This window comes from Ictidomys tridecemlineatus, chromosome 1 (genome assembly GCF_052094955.1).
Source record: "Ictidomys tridecemlineatus isolate mIctTri1 chromosome 1, mIctTri1.hap1, whole genome shotgun sequence".
Lineage (NCBI taxonomy): Eukaryota > Metazoa > Chordata > Mammalia > Rodentia > Sciuridae > Ictidomys > Ictidomys tridecemlineatus.
In genome coordinates this window covers 204,831,234-204,849,440 of record NC_135477.1, presented here as the reverse complement: position 1 = coordinate 204,849,440, position 18,207 = coordinate 204,831,234, and the positions used below count along the sequence as shown (strand labels likewise).

Sequence of the window (18,207 nt, the reverse complement as noted above, 5' to 3'; positions counted from 1 at the left end):
AAAAAGTATGGAGAGATCCCATACACTCATTACCCAGTACTGCAAAGTGACTATGTTTGTAATGAGAGGACAATACCAAAACCAAGCAATTGGCTTTTCACACACAGAGCTCATTCAGATCTCACCAACTTTAGAGTCACTTGTGCCTGTATACATGCATGGGTGTGCAATTTAACCTCCATGCATAACTTATTTTGGCCTGGTAACAAATTTTGACCACTTGGAAGGTAGGCACCTTAATTCCATTTAGGTTCCTTGGCCTCCCTGCTTTCACAAACAATTGTTTTAAAGACTTCCTCTATGTGCTTTAAGCACCACATTGATGAGGTCCTAAGTTTTTGTTTCAACCAAATATGATTGTCAAATATAATTTAAGAAATTCATGAATTCAGGAAGACTTCTATCCTATTTAAATTTCACTGATTCTGACATTCTTTTTTCCTTTTCAAAGTTCCAAATCTTTTTCAGTTATCATTTTCTTTTTCTTTGGAGAAGCTCCACCAGCCATTCTTTGAGGGTAGGTCTCCTGGAAATAAATTTTGTCTCTCTTCATGTAAGAAAGTCTTTATTTCCCCTTCATTCTTGAAGAATACTTTTTCCAGATATAGATTCAGGACTGACAGTTCTTTGCTTTCACCACTAGAAAAATGTGCCATGTCTTTCTGGCCTCCTTGGTCTCAGGTGAGAAATTTATCCTCATTCAAATTAGTGTGATATCAGGATGTTTTTAAGATTCTTCCTTTGTCTTCTAAGTTTCAAAAGCTTAATTATTATTTGCCTTGGCATGGATTTCTTTGGATTTGTCACTTTTGTGATTTCCCAACTTTTCAAATCCATAAGCTGTGTCTTATGTCAAATTTGGGAAATTTTCATCCACTATTTCTCAAATATTGTTTCATCCCTATACCCTTTCCTGTCTCCTCAGATTCTAATTACAGAACTTAAGATCTCTTGTCATTGTTCACAAGTCCCTGAAGCTCTATTCACTTGTTCCCAACCTACTTCTCTCTTACTCATATTGAGTAAATTCTTTTGTCTGCCCTCCAGTGACTTGATCCTCTGACAGCCCCAGTGACAGTTACTCTCTTTTTCAGTCCTATGATTTACATCTTCTTCTTTATGATGAGTACATGTGCTTGCTGAGATTTTTTAATTTTTTTTTTGGGGGGGCTATTTGTAATTCCTCACTGACAGCTTTGTTTTTTTCTCCCTGCTTGGTATAACAAGTGATTCTCAATTTTCTACTGCACATTCTGAATATTATGATAGAAAACCCTGGATCCTACTAAAACCTGTTTTAATAACTTTGTTCTGTTTTAGTGCACAAGTGCTGATGGGCTTTTCTCAGCTTTGGCTCTAATGGCTACTTGGGCTTTGAGCCCAGGTGATCTGTTTTGGATACAATGGGGTATCCACTCCTTGCCTGCTAGTTTTGCCCAAAAGGCAGAATGCACAGCCCTGGAAGAGGTGGAGGGTGAGCCAAAATCAAGAAGCCACACAGGCAGTCAGCTCTTGGCCTGTCCTTTGGGTTTCAGGGAAGAGTCTTGAGTCCCATCCTCGCCTCTGCTGAAGGGCCCACTTTTCCAACAGGGAGTCTCTTGCTTTTCCCATTGCTGGCCATCTAGTGATGCTAGAAACTTCAACATCCTCAGATTCTGTTCTTTTTAATCAATCCTGCCTCCATTTACCCCTCCTCTTGCATTTTACCATACGTAGCAAGAAGACTCCAAGGTGCACACCCATCACCTCCTCAGCCACAGCCACCTTCACTTGCTTTCCACATACCTAGGCAGTACCTAGCTCTGCTGAGCACTCTGCAGCCTCCTAGAAAGGATCGGCCTTCCTCAATTCCCTCGAGGCCCTAAGTGGCAGCATTCTGAAGTCTAGATTTCTACCAGCCCTGCAGTTGTCTGTGCAGTGAGTGATTTCCCCAGGATGCTCCTCTCACATTCTAAGCACCATCACCACCTCCCTGTTGCCACTCAGGCCAACCTTGACCTTTTTTCTCCTGTTTCTGGCCTTGACCCTGATGAGCAGATGTGAGGGAAGAGCCTACCTCTAGGATCTGTCTGGTTGTTGCAGGTTATTTGGATCCTTTTGTTGAAGGACTGGGGCCCCCATTTTCTGACTGGAGCACATCCTCAGGCTACTCCCAGCTCCTAAATACTGTCACCCTCTCTTCTTGAAATATGGCTCAGTCCATCTTCAAAGCCAGCAACACCCCTTGCAAATGTTCACACCTTCAAATCCCTCCCACTTCCACTATGCTATTGGCTATGGAGAATGTTCTGTTCTCAAATGGCTTATCTGATGGGTCTGTCCCACCAGGGTACTCTCCATTGATCAGTTGTTTGTAGCTATTACTCTGAAGTCCCCTCACCACCCTATCAGATTAGTGTTTGGTGATGGGAATCTTGGAGAGCAAGCAGTTCATCTTTAGAATTAACTCTATTGGAGTACGCATCACATCACTGAATTCTTGGGACAACTTTTCAGTAATATTATTCTCAATTCAGATAAAGAAACTGAGGAATGGACAGGTGAAGCCACAAGTTCACAGAGTTTAAGTGGGAAAACCAGGGTTTAAAACTCAGTCAGCCTCACTCCAGAGCTCACAGTCTTAATCCCTGCATTGTGTCCATGAGAAATAACCAAGATCCATGAGCAGGGAGACTAAGGAAGAGAAACACAAGAATGAATGGGAGTGAGATAGGGATGGAAAACAGCTGAGCCAATGCCAGGCCCCATGCTAGGCACACCTATCATCTCACTGAATCCTCACAACTACTCTAGAAGGTGTTAATACTAAAATGTGAGTGAGTCCCAAGTCAGACTTATCTGAACCCCAAGCACAGACCACTGTAACCCACTGTGGTATGGTCCTCACCTTCTGTTGGAGGCCACCGGGATCCTCCAACCCTTTATCTGGCTCAGCTCTGTGTCTGAGATCTCAATCTGCAAGGGGAGTCGGGGCGCCCAGACAGTGACTTCCACCTGGGAAGTGAAGTGCTGCTGGGTGAAGTTTACTATCGTGTCCACTTTACTCTTCATTTCCTTCCCATTCATGAAAATGGAGTCACAGTTGTTGGAAATCTTTGGGGAAGAGAGGGAACCATGAGATGCACCAGAAAGAAAAGCACAAGCAAAACCTAACAACAGCAAAGCACGTGAGCAGTTACAGCTCTGATTATTAAGACACCAGGATGACATGACTCCCATAAAAGGGTAATTTGTAGGCACTAATTAGTGACAAATACTGATAAACAGACTCCAGAAAAACCATTTTGTTACAAAATTCTGACAAGTAAACCCATAAACATAGTTTAATGAGTTACACAACCTCTGTTGCTTTTGCTATGTGCTTTTTCTTTATCTTACCTTTTTTCATGAACTCAAACCACCACCAATCAAACACCAAGTGCAATTTGTTTCACTCTGGCAACATATTAGAAGATGCACACAAGGTTTTTGTTACATAAAAACATACTTAACTCAAGCTATAAAGAGGATCTTCTGAAAAACCAAGAGAGATTTGTTCTAGATTAAAATCTTGGTAAATCCATGAGGCAAAGCACTCATGAAATGTGCTAGAAACATAGATGCAATTATTTTTGCCCCATTAAACTATAAGTTTGCAGAATAGTGGTAAGGATGTAGCATTTTAGCATGGTCTTTTGACTCAGTGTTTGGAGGCTCCCCCTTTAGTTGATCCACTCACAGATTCAGAATTAGACAATTTAAGGCTCCATTTCAATTCACATCTTCAGGATAAGCAAATAAAATGTTGCTGCCTTGCTCTCCTGGCCCATCAGGAAAACATATAGATGAGGGAAGGGGAAAGAGTGGGCATCACGTCATGAAGAGGAGACAAAAAATAAACCATCAATTCACAACAGATCACAAAATTGCAAAGGGGCCAGAATCTCATTTTACAGATGAAGAAACTGAGGCTAAAACATAACTGGCCAGAGGTCTGACAACTTTTTTTAACTTAACAAAATAAGCTTATTTTCTTGAAGTTCCAGAAGTCAAAAGTCCAAAAATGAATCTTGGTTAAAATTAGCAGAGCTGGGGCTGGGGATGTGGCTCAAGTGGTAGCGCACTTGCCTAGCATGCATGAGCCACTGGTTTTGATTCTCAGTACCACATAAAAAATAAATAAATAAATAAAGATATTGTGTCCACCTTAAAAAAAAAATTAGCAGAGCTGTTTTCTTAAATGTCTGTATCAGACTGGGCGCTGGCAAGGCTCACAACTCAGCCAGTGATGGCACCACACAGCCAGACTGACAAGCCACCAACTAGAACCTGACACTTCCCTTCCTCCTCTCTTCACCTCAATCTGGAGCTACAGCTCAGACCTCTGCTCCAGGCTTCAGAACCAGGAGCCCAACTGCCTGCTAAGCATCATCAGGTGATTAGCTTAAGAGTGACATCAGAAATACCAACTTCCACACCCAGGGAAAACCTCCAAGTTATTTGAGACAAATTACCACCCTCCCATGCAAAATGGTACTAATATAAATGTGCTCCCTGAGGAGGAAGTGGAGGCCTCCAACCACCCACCAATCACGTTTCTGGATGTGGTAGTTCACCGTAGATTCAAACCAAATTCTCACACTTCATCCCAGTCACAGAGAAAGAACCTTGTCATTTTCACTTCACAACATCAGCATCATCTTAGGGAATATATAAGTGAAATATATTTCACTTAGGCCACTAATTAGAAGATCAGCTGAAATCACAGTGACCCTGACTGAGTAACCCTGGTCCACAACGCAATGCAGAGGTAGCCAGAGAGCAACTGGGTCATTTTGGAGTCCCCTTCTGCCCTGTCAGAATGGAGTAGTCCAAAGTCCCCTTCTCTTCAGAATCTGCTCTTCTGAGCAACAAATCTGCCCTGGCATCACAGTGGGTTATTTGTGGAGTACTTTGTATTGATGATGTTGTTGTTTATGTGGCTATTCTTATTGAGTATTTTAAGTTCTTGTATATTTCATATAGTAACTTTCTGTCACATTCATCGTTTGCAAAAATTTTCCCCCATTCTGCAGGCTGTCTCTTCCCTCTATGGCAAGTTTGCTGCATAGAAGCTTCTCAGTTTGACTAATCCTATTTGTCTATTTTTACTTTTATTCCCTGTATTTTGGGGGTCTTATGAAAAATGTCATTGCCTATACTAATGTCACAAGATGTTTTCTCTGGTTCCTTCTAGTGGTTTCATAGTTTCAGATCTTACATTTGAGTTTCTTACCCATTCGGTTCTCATTGTCATTTTTTGTTGTTGTTTGTGTTATGGGGGATAAAACCAGGGCCTCCCACATGCCAGGCAAGTGCTCTACCACTGAGCTACAACCCCAATCCTCAAGTTTATTTTCATACCAAGAAATAGAGGTCAAATTTAAATCCCCTCCTAGTGAATATCCAGTTTTTCCAGCACTATTTATTGAAGACATTCTCCTTTCTCCAACATATGTTTTTGGCACCTTTGTTGAGAATCATTTGCCTGTAAGTACATAGGGTTATTTCTGAATGTATTCTGTTCCACTAGTCTGCATGTCTATTTTTAAAGGGATAAATTCAAAAGGCCAACAAATTCATGGGAAAAAAAATCCCTCAACTTAATTAGCCATCAGTGCCATAAGACTCAAAAAATACTATCTCACCAAAGTTAGAGTGGTCATCACCAAAAAAAAAAAACAAAAAACAAAAAACAAAAAACAAATGATGGCAAGGATTTGAGTGAGAGGAAACTCTCATACATTATTGATGGGAATGCAAACTAATACAGTCATATGGAGAACAGATGGAGGCACTAAAAGTAGATCTACTATATAATCCACTTCTGGGTATATCTCCAAAGGAAATGATATCAGCATATAAAAGAGATACTTGCCACCCACATTCATGGATGCACTGTTCACAGTAGCTGATATGAAATCAACCCAGATGCCATCAGTGGATGAAAGGATAAAGAAGCTATGCTATATACACACAGTTGTATATAATGGAATATTATTCAGCCACAAAAGAATGATATTTCATCATTTACAGCAAATAGGGTAGAATTAGAGGGTATTACATTAAGAGAAAAAAGTCAAACTCCATGTTTTTATGCATGTATGTTTTTAAAAGTTAATCTAAATGTTTAACAGTGATTACTAGAGGCTGAGAAGTGTTGAGGGGTAGGTAGTGGGAGATTGGATAATGTGTACCAAAAGAGTTAGATAGTGGTAATACGTTCTGGTGCTCTACAAAAGAGTTGGGGGACAAGTCTTTGCAGTGACCTATTATGTTTTATGTCTAACCAGAGAGAAAAGTGCAAAGGCCCCAATTATAAGGTAGTGAGAAGAAAATGGAAATATTAATTGTCCTGATTTGATCAGTACCCACTGTATACATGTATTGAAATATCACACTGTGGCACATAAACATGTACAATTATTGTGTTCATTTAAAGTTTGAAATGTTTGAGATTAAAATGTTAACTACCCTGATTTGAACATTATGTTCTCTGTGTAAGCATAAATTGTCACACAGTACCCATGAATTTATAGAATTAAAATAATACTGTTTTTAAAAGATGATACAGGCGATAACCAAAAATACAAGCAACAATAAATGTTGGCAAGAATGTGGGGAAAAGGGCACACTCATACATTCTTGATGGGGCTGCAAATTGGTGCAACCACTACAGAAAGCAGTATGGAGATTCCTCAAGAAAACTTAGAATGGAACCACCATTTGACCCAGCTATCCCACTCTTTGGTTTATACCCAAAGGACTTAAAATCAGCAACTTCAGTGATGCAGTCACATCAATGTTTCTAACAGCACAATTCATAATAGCTAAACTATGGAACCAACCTAGGTACCCTTCAACAGATTAACAGATAAAGAAAGTAGGGCATGGAAACATAACGGAATATTACTCAGCTTAAAGAATAATAAAATTATGGTCTTTGCTGGTAAATGGATAGAACTGGAGAATATCATGTTAAGAAAAACAAGCCATCCCCAAAACCCAAAGGTTGAATGTTTTCTCTGATATTCAGATGCTAATTCACAATAAGGGGGTGGGGGGACTAGGGAAGAATGGAGGTACTTGGATTAGTACAGAGGGGAGTGAAGAGGGGAGAGAGTGTATGGGCAAGAAGGATAGTAGAATGAATCAAACATTATAACCCTATGTGCATATATGATCACATGACTATATAACTCTACATCATGTAAACAAGAAAAATGAGAAGATATAAACCATTTATGTATGATGTGTTCTACTATCATGTATAACTAATTAGAACAAATTTTTAAAACTTCTTTAAAAGATGATAGTAGACAGTGGAGCTAACAAGTCTCTTGGCCCCATAATTACAGTTTGAGCTGAAAAGGGCATTTCTTTGATTCTTCAAATTTTAGGAAAAAAAGAACACTTTCCCATTTTCTCTGCTTTACTTTTTTAAAGGGGAGAAAATGAAGAACAAAAAAAAAATCAGCTATTTTGGGGGGCATGAATGAAGAACTTAAATCTGCATTATTGTGCCCAGGAAAGGGAACAATCAGAATATGATTTCTATTTAGAGCAGAAAAATGGAATGGAGGGTCATGCTCTAACTTTAAAATCCCATTATGCTGACTCAAAGTTAAACCTGGCTGCCATCCATTTAGATACTTAGGAATGGTAACAGAAGTCCTATTACAAAGCAAACCCTCTTCCCCATGGGAGCACTACACTGGGGCAAGTGGAGGTTCAAGAGGAACCGTTCCTCTGGAGAAAAAGGATTTAATCTGCCCATGCCTTGCAGACCAATCCATTGGTTCCCTGCCAATCAGAAGGCTGCAGTGCACATATTAGGAGGTTCTCTTCTGCCCTCACCTTCTCCCTGATGCAAGTAGTTGTCACTGATTGCTGGGACTTTCCCAATCCTACCTTTTAAAATACAGACCTCAACTCTCCTACATTTATGAAAAACTCTGGTTCTTCTTTGACAACTACTTCCCACCCACAACTAATTCCACTTTGGATCACTCTGAACCACATCTCACTGCCAGGAACACTTCATCTTTGGAAAACATGAGAGTTTTTTTCTGTCATTAGAATTGAAATCATAATGCAGTGATTCTGCACACTTTCAGAGCATGTGCAGATTTAACCCTGCCTTTTATTTCAGGAATTGATGTACAACTAAAATGGACATAATAATTAATTATTTAAAAATGTAAAAGAGTGAAATAATTTAGCAGTTCTGTATGTTATTATCATTTATTTCTCCAAGGATATAAATAACCTTTAAAAATGTATGTTCTCCATCCTTGTGTGATTCAACTAAAACAGCTCATTTAATATGGCTTATCATATTGAGTGCTAACATCTGAATACGTGAAAACATACAGGGGCCATATCAGATATACAAAAAACAAGAGTTTCCCACTCCACAAATTCACCAATTTACAGCTGGCCCTGTTACTTATGGGTTCTGTATCTTTAAATTCACGCTTTCTAAAAATTATTTGTAACCCCAAAAGCAACATTCAGAGGACTTTTGTGGTGACTGGTGGAAACATAGACTGCACTGAAAACTCTTGAGTCACCTGTCCCGAGCACACACCCCCAGCTGAGTGCTCCCTGTCACTTTACCACCACTTCCAACAGGACCACTGCCTGCGGGGCAGTTTGCCTTTGCCCAGAGCCTCGCTGCAGGCCCTTCCTGCCGCACCACACAACAAGCACCACCGTTACTCCCTGAGGGGTCTGGATGCTCACTTCACCTGTCCAGAATCCAGGCACGAAAAGGCTGCCATATGCTCAGTTTCGTGAGGGGGTGGGGCGGACCACGCCCAGCGCTGCCCAGGGCTGAGGCCGCACAGAGGCAGCTGATCCCCTGAGGCAGAACCCCGGGGGTCACACAGGCAGGACCCCACGGGCCACTCACCACACAGCAGCCCTCGGCCTGCACCTCCTGGGTTCTAACACCACTATGGCTTCCTTTCTCTTCAGAAGACCACGGTGCTCCGCCCACCTCAGCCTCACTGCCCCTCCACTTATTGGCTAGGAAGAGGCACGTGGTACAACACTGGCCAATGCCGAGTGAGAAGCCCTCTAGGGATTCTGGGAAATGGCTTCTTCACCAGACACTCTGGAAGTGACTCATCCTTCCACCGGATGTTGTCTCATGGAAATGCAGGAGGATTGCCCCAGGCTCCAAGAACCTCCTGGGAGCTGGCCAGGGCCTGGCGCTGTGAGCTGGGAAGGATGGAAGGAACCCAGGTGCTGCCTGGGCCCTGACCCGGAGGGGCTGCTGGACCGGCTCTGCCAGAAGGCCAGACTTGGAGACCATCAACGTTGTGAAGACCATATTCTTGGTTACCACCAAGATCATGCCAAAGACCCCAGCTCAAGGGCCAGTGCTCAGAGGGCCTCTCTTTAGGCTTGTCCACTTCAAACTTCATGTACCCTTCTGGTGTCCCTCTCCATCTATGTTTCTCCACATTCCTCTAATTTGCTGTGCGTTCCCCTGAGTACACACTACAGGATTTCCTTATGCTTGGTATTGTTGCATGATTTACATAATGTAGATTGCACCAGATTGCTCTGTTATGCTTCATAATTTCCTTCTCAGTAGCTATTCTTGGAATGCTCCTGGTTGATTCTTATCCCTGGACTCCACCTGAAGGTAATCTGCCTGTGGTCATGGACCTGTCTCCTCTTCACTCCTCTGGCACGGTGCAGGGCGCTTAGAAAGCATTCAATAAGTAGATGCTGAATTTGTGACCAGGTCACAACCAGTTCTTCTGGGACCTGTTCCTCCCAGGCATCACCAAAAGCAGTGTGTGTCTTGGTGAAATGGAAACAGGGGCACTTAAACAAGGTCTCATGCTGATGGCATAAAGAAAAATGAAAGTAATTTCAAAGGTCATTAGAGAAAACACAGTGGGAAAACACAAAGTAGGTAAGAAAACACAAAGCTGTTACTTGTATGACTTTGGAGTCCCAGGGGTCAATTTGGCCTTTTTACTAGGAATTGAGATCCCTATATATGAAATTACACAGAGTACATGTGTATTGGGCTAGACAAATTTTAGGAGATAAATGATGAGATATTTATGATGAGATAAAAATTAGAATCCGATTTCCATCATTTTTCTAAATGATACCTTCAAGGCTGTCTGAGCCCCAAGAGGAACATTAAAAACCAAATGCTATCAATCCCAATATAAGAAGAACTGAGGACAGGGTTGGAAACAGACAACTTGTGTCACATTAATCTGTAAGCATGTGTAAAATGGCTTGTAAATGTCATCTTAGGAAACTTGCCTTTAGAGGTTAATATTTTTACTGTCAAATTACACTTTTGCAACTACATTAGTCATGAATAAAAGAGACCAAAGGGGACTCCCCAGATGTAAAGATATCTCCTTGGGGATCTTGTAAGACATAATTTCCTTCATTTTCTGTTTAGGAAAGCAGCAGGAATTTCATCTGCATTACCAGTCCTCTGTGTTTGCCAAATTGTCGACCCATTGGTTAGAGATGGGAGACTGTGCATTAAACCTCTTTCTTACAACACCTCCCCCAACCCAAGAACTGTGCCACTAAGTTAGAAGGAAAGAACACTACAGAATCAGGTAGTATGTTGCTCACAAAATTCACAGAATATATTGAAATTTTATACCAAAACAGACAAAAAGAAGAACCTAGTCAATTGAAATCTGAACCAAACACTTTGTATATACTACTGTTTAGCAAAGTATACTCTAAGGTACAATAGATCCCAATCTATTTAATTTACCTTGAATTTTTGCCAAAAAATAAAAAGGAATAATACTAGCTATCATGTATTTTTTATTAGATAAAAATTATTTTCAAAGATTTACTTAGAATTATACCAATTTGACTCTCTAAATATTCTGTATATGAGGTGATTTGTCCCTATGTTACAGATGGGAAAACTGAGGCCTAGGTTAGGCTGCTTCTCCAATGATCACAAAGGGCAGATGCAGAGTGTGGGTACACACTGGGGTCTGTGTCAGAGGCCTCCTAGGTACAGTGTGTTGCTGCCTTGCTGCACCCCACACAAGGAAAATGTGGCCTTGCCTCCAGAGGACTGACCATAGGCTGATGGGAAAAGGCAAGACCTAAATGCACACATGGGGACCTTTAACCAACCTTGCTGAGATATAATTTATAATTAATATGGTGCATATGTTTAAAGGGTACAGTCCTATGAATTTGATGCTGTATATACCTATGAACCCACCCTCCACTCAGAATATTCCTGTCACCCTGAATGCCTCTTTTCCATCCATCACTCCCTGAGTTCCTGGCTCTGTGTAACTGCTGATGAGCTTTCTGCACTGTAGAATCACATGTGCACTCTGTGCTCACGAGATGCCCAGGTCTTGCTGGCTGCATTCGGTCCATCCAAACAACAAGAAGGGGCTGCTTCCCACCTTAATTTGAAGTGCCCATGACATCTCCTGCCCAAAGAGACTCTCTGTCCCTCATCCCACACCACTGGACCACCTCTATAGAGGTAAAAAAAAGGAAGAAACAAAAAAGCTACCCAAATTGCATTCAGCAAAGCTTAATTCTACCTTTTTAAACAAGCACTACCAAAATGGTGCCCCTTATCAAGACTATGCCAACAACCAAGGCCCAAGGTTAGGATTTGGTGCAAAGCTTAGCATGTACTTGTCTATGGGATGTCTTCATTTAAGCACTTTATCCTTTCACAGGGAATATTTAAAATGCACTGCCAATATAGGTTTACATGAGAGCCTCGTACTTCACATGCATCCCACCATGCCTGGAAAGACAGTGTCCACCTGCTAAGCCCAGCAGCACATGGTGCTGCTAGCATCCTGCACAGTTGTGACCAGGGCCCTGGGCTTCTGGGGAGCATCTCTGCAGCATAAATGCCATCTGCCACATGCACAGGTGCAGGAGCCACGAGCTTAAGACTTCAGGGTGAGTATATAGATCACCCACCTAAAAGACAAATATTTTGCAGGATTCTAAATCATAGTCTCAGAAAGAGAGGAATATTGAAAAATAGAATTATTTGTGTTTTTCAAACTTGTTTTGAAACTACTTTTGTGGAGGAGGTATTGAAGATTTAACCCAGGAGTGCTCAAACACTGAGCCACCTCCCCAGATCATTTTTTTTTATTTTTTGAGATGGGTCTTGCCAAGTTGCCAAGGCTACCCTTGAACTTGTGGTCCTCCTGCTTCTGCCTCCCATGCCACTGGGATTACAGGTGTGTGCCACGACAACTAACTGAAAGTTTTTTGTTGTTGTTGTTGTTGTTGTTGTTGTTGTTGTTGTTGTTTTTAAGACAAGAAACTTTTGCCAAAAGAATACTGTGAACTGTGAACTTGTAAAAATCAGAAGCTAAGAATTTTCATCTCTGAGATTTTAGGAAAAGGGGAAAAGTAGCCTCATACCATCTACTCCAGGTCATAGGAAGGCCCACGCTAGACAACTGGAAGGGCCAAGAGAAGTCTGGACACCCACGTTCACGCTCACAGTGAAGATTTCCTGGGAGGTCCAGGAAAACAGACCCCAACCAGGGTGAGAGAGGAAAGCCTGGTGCTCAGGCAGGCCGTAATGGCCCAGTCAGTCATCAGAATCCACCCCTTAATTGATTCTGAGTGATTTTGGCATGGGAAGTGCTGGTTGAATCCTGGCTATAATCCTGGTTCTGGCTGGTCTAAGAAGGAGCCCCTGGGGTGAAACTACAGAGATTCTTACTGTAATGACTTGCATGCCTCCTACACATCTCCCGAGACACAACTCCAACACCACCTGCTCCACGAAGTCACTATGGCCTGTCAGCCCTCACTCTCCTGTCCCCATTTTACTTTGCACACACGTTTAAAGGAACATTTCTAAATCGTGACCATTGAGGCTAAGGGTCAGGCCCAAACCATCTATACAGCTGTAGCACCAGGAAGCACAGTGTGTGTTTGTAAAGTAACAAGATTAACACAGACTTCAGTTCCTGTGAGGTTTGAGCCAATGGCTTCTCAGGCCAAGTCTCCCAAAGTTAGGTTGTCTGTGTGGTGTCGTTACCCACTCAGCCACATCTCCCAAAGTTAGGTTGTCTGTGTGGTATGGTTACCCACTCAGCCATGTCTCCACATCATAAACAACTTGATTTCCCACTGGAAAGACAGCCAGCAAGGCTTTGAAGTAAGAGCAGGGGGAAGTCTGCTGGTGACATACCCTCAATCTCCCCATCCCTCCAAGGATCCCAGAAGAAAGTCACTTGCTGTAGGTTCATAACTTTCAGAGACACAGCTTGCTCCTGTCTCCCAAGCTCACTCAGTTTGGGAATGACCAGTAATAGTTCAGTTCTGCCCACCCAGTTTGGTCCCCAGCAGGCAGGTGTCTGTGGGGAGTGGGCTCCTTGCACTAAATGCATCATTTCCTGAGGTACTTTAGAAAAAATCTGATAGCTATTTGTTTTATGTCCTACCAAGTCTCATGTTTCGTACCAGAAGTGGCACATGTGCCAAGCTTGAAGAAACATTGAAGCAACATCTAACATCTATAGATGGATTTGCAAGGACACAATTTGAATTTCAGACAGCTTAGCAGAGACTTCAAGTACTAGACAACAAAGAGCACACTGACCCCACTGTGCTACCAGAAGGCTCTGAGCATGACCAGGGCTGTGCCCTCTGAAGAGCAGCAAGAGCCCCACACAGGAGGGAAGAGAGGCTCTAATTACAGGTCCTAAATAAACAAACAAGCAAACAACAACAAAGCCTGAATTAGGGCTCTGTCAAATATATCACCCCAAACAGCAAGTTTTCAGTAACAACAAGAAAAACCACAAGAAATGAAAAGAAGCCTGTCTTAGCTGAGACTGCCACAAAGAAATATGACCCACTGGGGAACTTCAAACTCATTGTTTTCTAACCATTCTGGAGGGTGAGAAGCTTGAGACCACAGTGCTGGCACACGTGGGGACTGCAGGGGTGGAAAGAGTGTTCCCAGCCTGCCCAGCCCCTCCTCCCACGGTGCGCACACCTTCCCCCCAAGGCTGGGCCTTGGGGCATGCAAAGAGGAGAGGAGGGTCTGTCCTCTTCCTTTGCTGGAGGGAATGAGCCCCATCATGAAGGTCCCACCTGTATGACTTCATCTAAACCTAATTATGCCCCAGAGCGCACCTCCAAATATCATCACATTGGAGGTTAGGGCGTCACCACGTGGATTCGATGGAAGGATTCAAACATACAGTCCACAGTAAACAGAAAACTGTCACCTACCCACAGGGGGAAAGGCAGGTGCCAGAAACTTTCTATGAGAGCTCATATGGCGATCTTAGCTAAGATTTAAAAATACGTAAAATATATATCATAAAATAGATAAACATATATATTGCATATTATAAATAATACATATAAAATATCATATATTTTTAAATAATAAAAGGAAAGTAATATGACAATGTCATAACAAGTAGAAAATATCAGAAAGCAAAATTATTTTTTGGAAAAAAAATTCCAGAGATTAAAAAAAGCACAAAAATTAAAACAAAAATTCTTTTAGACAAGATCAAAATTAGGATGAGGTGGACAGAAAGAAGCCGCCAAGCTGAGAGATTGAAAGAGATTATACCCCAAAGAACAAAGGAAAAGACGATGAGAAAAGTGAACACAGCATAAGAGAAACACTGAGCTCACCCACAGACATGGACCCGGATGCTAGACGAGGGGAAGGGGAGGAGCAGGAAGTGTTGAGGAAATAATGATTAAAACTATCCAAACCTGATGAAAACACCACACATCCAAGAACTCTACAACAAGCAGGGTAAACACTGAGACAGTCACATTCAGACACATCTCAGTAAAAATTTTGAAAGACAAAGAGAAAATAATACAAACATCAAAAGAACAGTTATTCATTATGCACAAAGGAAACTCAAATTAACATCTGACTTATCAGACATAATGGAACCAGAGGCTGAGGAACACCATCCAAAAGGTTCAAAAGAGACTGTCAATCAAGAATCCTATAGGCAGCAAGATTATTTCAAAATGAATGCAAAATAAATACATTCCTGAAAGTTCTTCAAGCTGAGAGCAAGTTAGCTATATGGTACTTTGAATCCACGTTAAAAATACTATTGAAAGTAATAGCCTAAATTATAAAAGACAGTATAAATGTGTATTTGTTTTCCTACTTTAAACTGATTTTAAAAGCAGTTATCTCAAGCAGTATGTATATAATTGTACTGCTGGGCCCAAACCATGTAGAAATGTAATATGGTGAACAATAACAGGGAAAAGAAGGTAGGCAGGAGCAAAGCTGCATGGAGTGGGAGTCTGACACCTAAGGCTGGAGCCACAGAAACAAACCAAAGGAGCAAGCCAAGATGGTAAATAAGGAGGTTAATTTTAAAATTATCTAATTATGGACTGCTCTCCTGCTCTAAGCTTCTACATGAGTCATAAATTACATGGTAGTAACAATGCACTGGTATGCTTATGACATATTTAATATGCACAATAATAATATCACAAAGAGGGATAAGTGTTATACCGAAGTAATCCTTCTGTTTCTCAAAGGAATTATTACTACAAAATTCTCAAGTTGATCTGGTAAGATGTGTACGGAATTCCTGTAGCAACTACTAAGAAATTAACCCTAAAGTAGTTTAAAAAATCATTAAAAGAATTAAAATATCACACTAGAAAGTGTTCATCTGGTGCAAAAGAAATTGGTAAAAGTGGAAGAGAGAAAAACAATAGGAAAATAATACGCAAAAAGTGTACAGAAGAGGTGATCAAATATATCAATAGAATGTTCCTGTGAGTTGGTTTGAAAGCCCAACAGAGAGAGATCATCAGACATGACAGAAACAAGAGGTCCCACTATGTGATGCCTGCAGCAGAGGCACCTATGTACAGAGATGAACCAGGTGGAGGGGAAAAGGGCAAAGGAAGGAGCTCTGTATACACCACTCTACAAAGCCTACAGCAGCTATCAATGGAAGACAAGTCGATTCTGACAAGAAAGGACATTGTTATTAGTAAAACTGTCATGATATTAGGAAGAAATAGCAATTATAAACATTAGATCTGAATTAGTGAAATTGATCATAGAAAACCATAGAGAAAATACACACAGAAAAGAATTGGTACATTAAAAAAAACAAAATAGACATTAGGTGGGCTGGGGTGGTGGTTCAGTGGTAGAATGCTTGCCTAGTATGTGTGAGGCCCTGGGTTCAATTCTCAGCACCACACATAAATAAATAAAAATAAAGGTCCATTGACAACTAAAAATTAAAAATAGACATTTAGTTAGACTGACAAAAGAAAAGGGAAAGAAGACCTAAATAACTAAAACCAGGAGTGAAAGAGAGAACATTATTACGACATTTAAAGAAAGATAAAGGGCTATAGATAGACACTATGAATGGTTGTGTGCTAACAAATAAGAAAACCTAGAGAAAATGGACAAGTTCCTCCAGCTGACTCGGGGAGGAATCTAAAACCTGAACAGTCCTGTGACAAGTACAGGTGGTACTGGTGATCACAGGAAGAAAAGCCCAGGCCCAGGTGGCATCTCAGCGAATTCACCAAATGTTTAAAGAACCGACACCAACCTTTGGCAAACTCTTTCAAATAATACAAGAGAAAATTTCTCCTGATTCATTTCATGGGGCCACTTTTAGCTGGATACCAAAACCAAAGAAAAGTAAAAGTATTCAAGAAAATAGTCAACCGGATCCAGGAATATATAGCAACCTATATGAAGACTGTGCACCATGGCAAGGTCAGATTTCTCAGAAACGCAGGACTGGAGTGACATGAGAAAACTGAGGGAGTGCCCCATACCAATAAGGAACAGAAGCTCACCAGCATCTCAGTCAAAAAAAAAAAAAAGGCACTTGACAAAACCTAAAAGCAACTATGACAGGGATGACAAGCTAGGGACAGAAGGGGCTTCCTGGCCCAGATGAGGAGCACCTGCCAAAACCCACAGCTAACATTACACTTTGCGGTGACCTTGGCCACAGTAACACACAACACAGGATGCTGGTTTTTTGGGGGCACCCTCCTGCCTCGTGATTGGTTCAGTGCTAGCCAATGCCATGTGAAGGTGTTTGCTGAGGGCTTCTGAAAAATGAGCTTCTCCTGCCTTCCTGTGACCTCCAAGAGTTCCTGCTGCTCCCTCTGTGGTCCTGGGACCTGGGGCAGGACCAGCAGCAGCAGGCTTTTGACCAAGTGGTGAGAAGCCGCCTGGGCAGGGGAGAGAGCCACGGAGAAGCCTCTTCCTGAGGGCGGAGGTGGAAGGGTGTGAGGCCAGCAAGTCCTCTGCCTTTGTCCCCAGTTTGCACACCTTGAAGGGAATCAGCACTGACCTCAAAGCTTGTCTTGTCTGGAAAGTGCTTGGGCAGTGGAGGGTTCAGTGACAACTCGGCATTCTGACCACGTGAGTGAGAACACACAAGTTACAAGGCACAGGCTCCACTGAAAAGAGAAGGGCGGGGGTGGATCATACTAAGGTGGGAAAGTGGCAGAGCCTCAGCTGCAACCAGAAAATGTCCAGGCCAGTCTCTCTGCCTCTTGGCTTTTTAGCTGCCCCTTCTCACTCTGTGACGGGACTGGCCCTGTCCTTCCAGGCACTGGCAGACACTTTTTGGGGACCTTACCTGATAGAGCGAAGCCCAGGCTAACTACTTCAAGTCCTGGGAGGGCGAGTGCACTGGGTCCTGCTCAGGGGGCGAGCGGCCCTTAGGCTTGCTCCTCAGGGATGGGCCATGCAGGGTAGACATGGCGAGCAGCAGGCCCACAAGTGCAAGGAGAAGTGAGGGAAACAAGTACCAGAAAGAAAGGGGGAAAGATAATATCACCCTGGGCAGATGCCCACAGGTGTCTCCTGTGTTGGTCTAATTAAGTGAACGTGGTTGGCACACTGGCCGCTTCCTCATCAACGGTGATTGACACCATGTTCACGGGAGCCAAGGACCATCCAAGCAGCGTTTCCCACTGTGTCATCTGTAGGCCAAACTGTGCTCTCCCTTGAGTGGCTGACCACCTCTCCCCGCCCCTCAAACAGATCTGCACACATGCCTTTGTCCTTATGGTCCAAGGGTGTAAGAAGACATGACAGGCTCAGGAGCATCTGTCACAGAGCCTCTCTCCTGTGACCTGGTTATGAGCTCATGAGACCACAGTCGTGATTCAGGG

The 18,207-nt window shown here is 42.3% G+C and overlaps 1 protein-coding gene across 1 annotated transcript in view; it reads right to left on the bottom strand.

Moving 5' to 3' along the window:
• The window catches only part of LOC101976033 (transmembrane protein 132B-like), a 42,500-nt gene that overhangs the window by 10,455 nt on the left and 13,838 nt on the right, over positions 1–18,207 (bottom strand). The window contains 1 exon segment of the mRNA XM_013366286.4: positions 2,888–3,093. Coding sequence (XP_013221740.3) covers positions 2,888–3,093 — 206 coding nt within the window.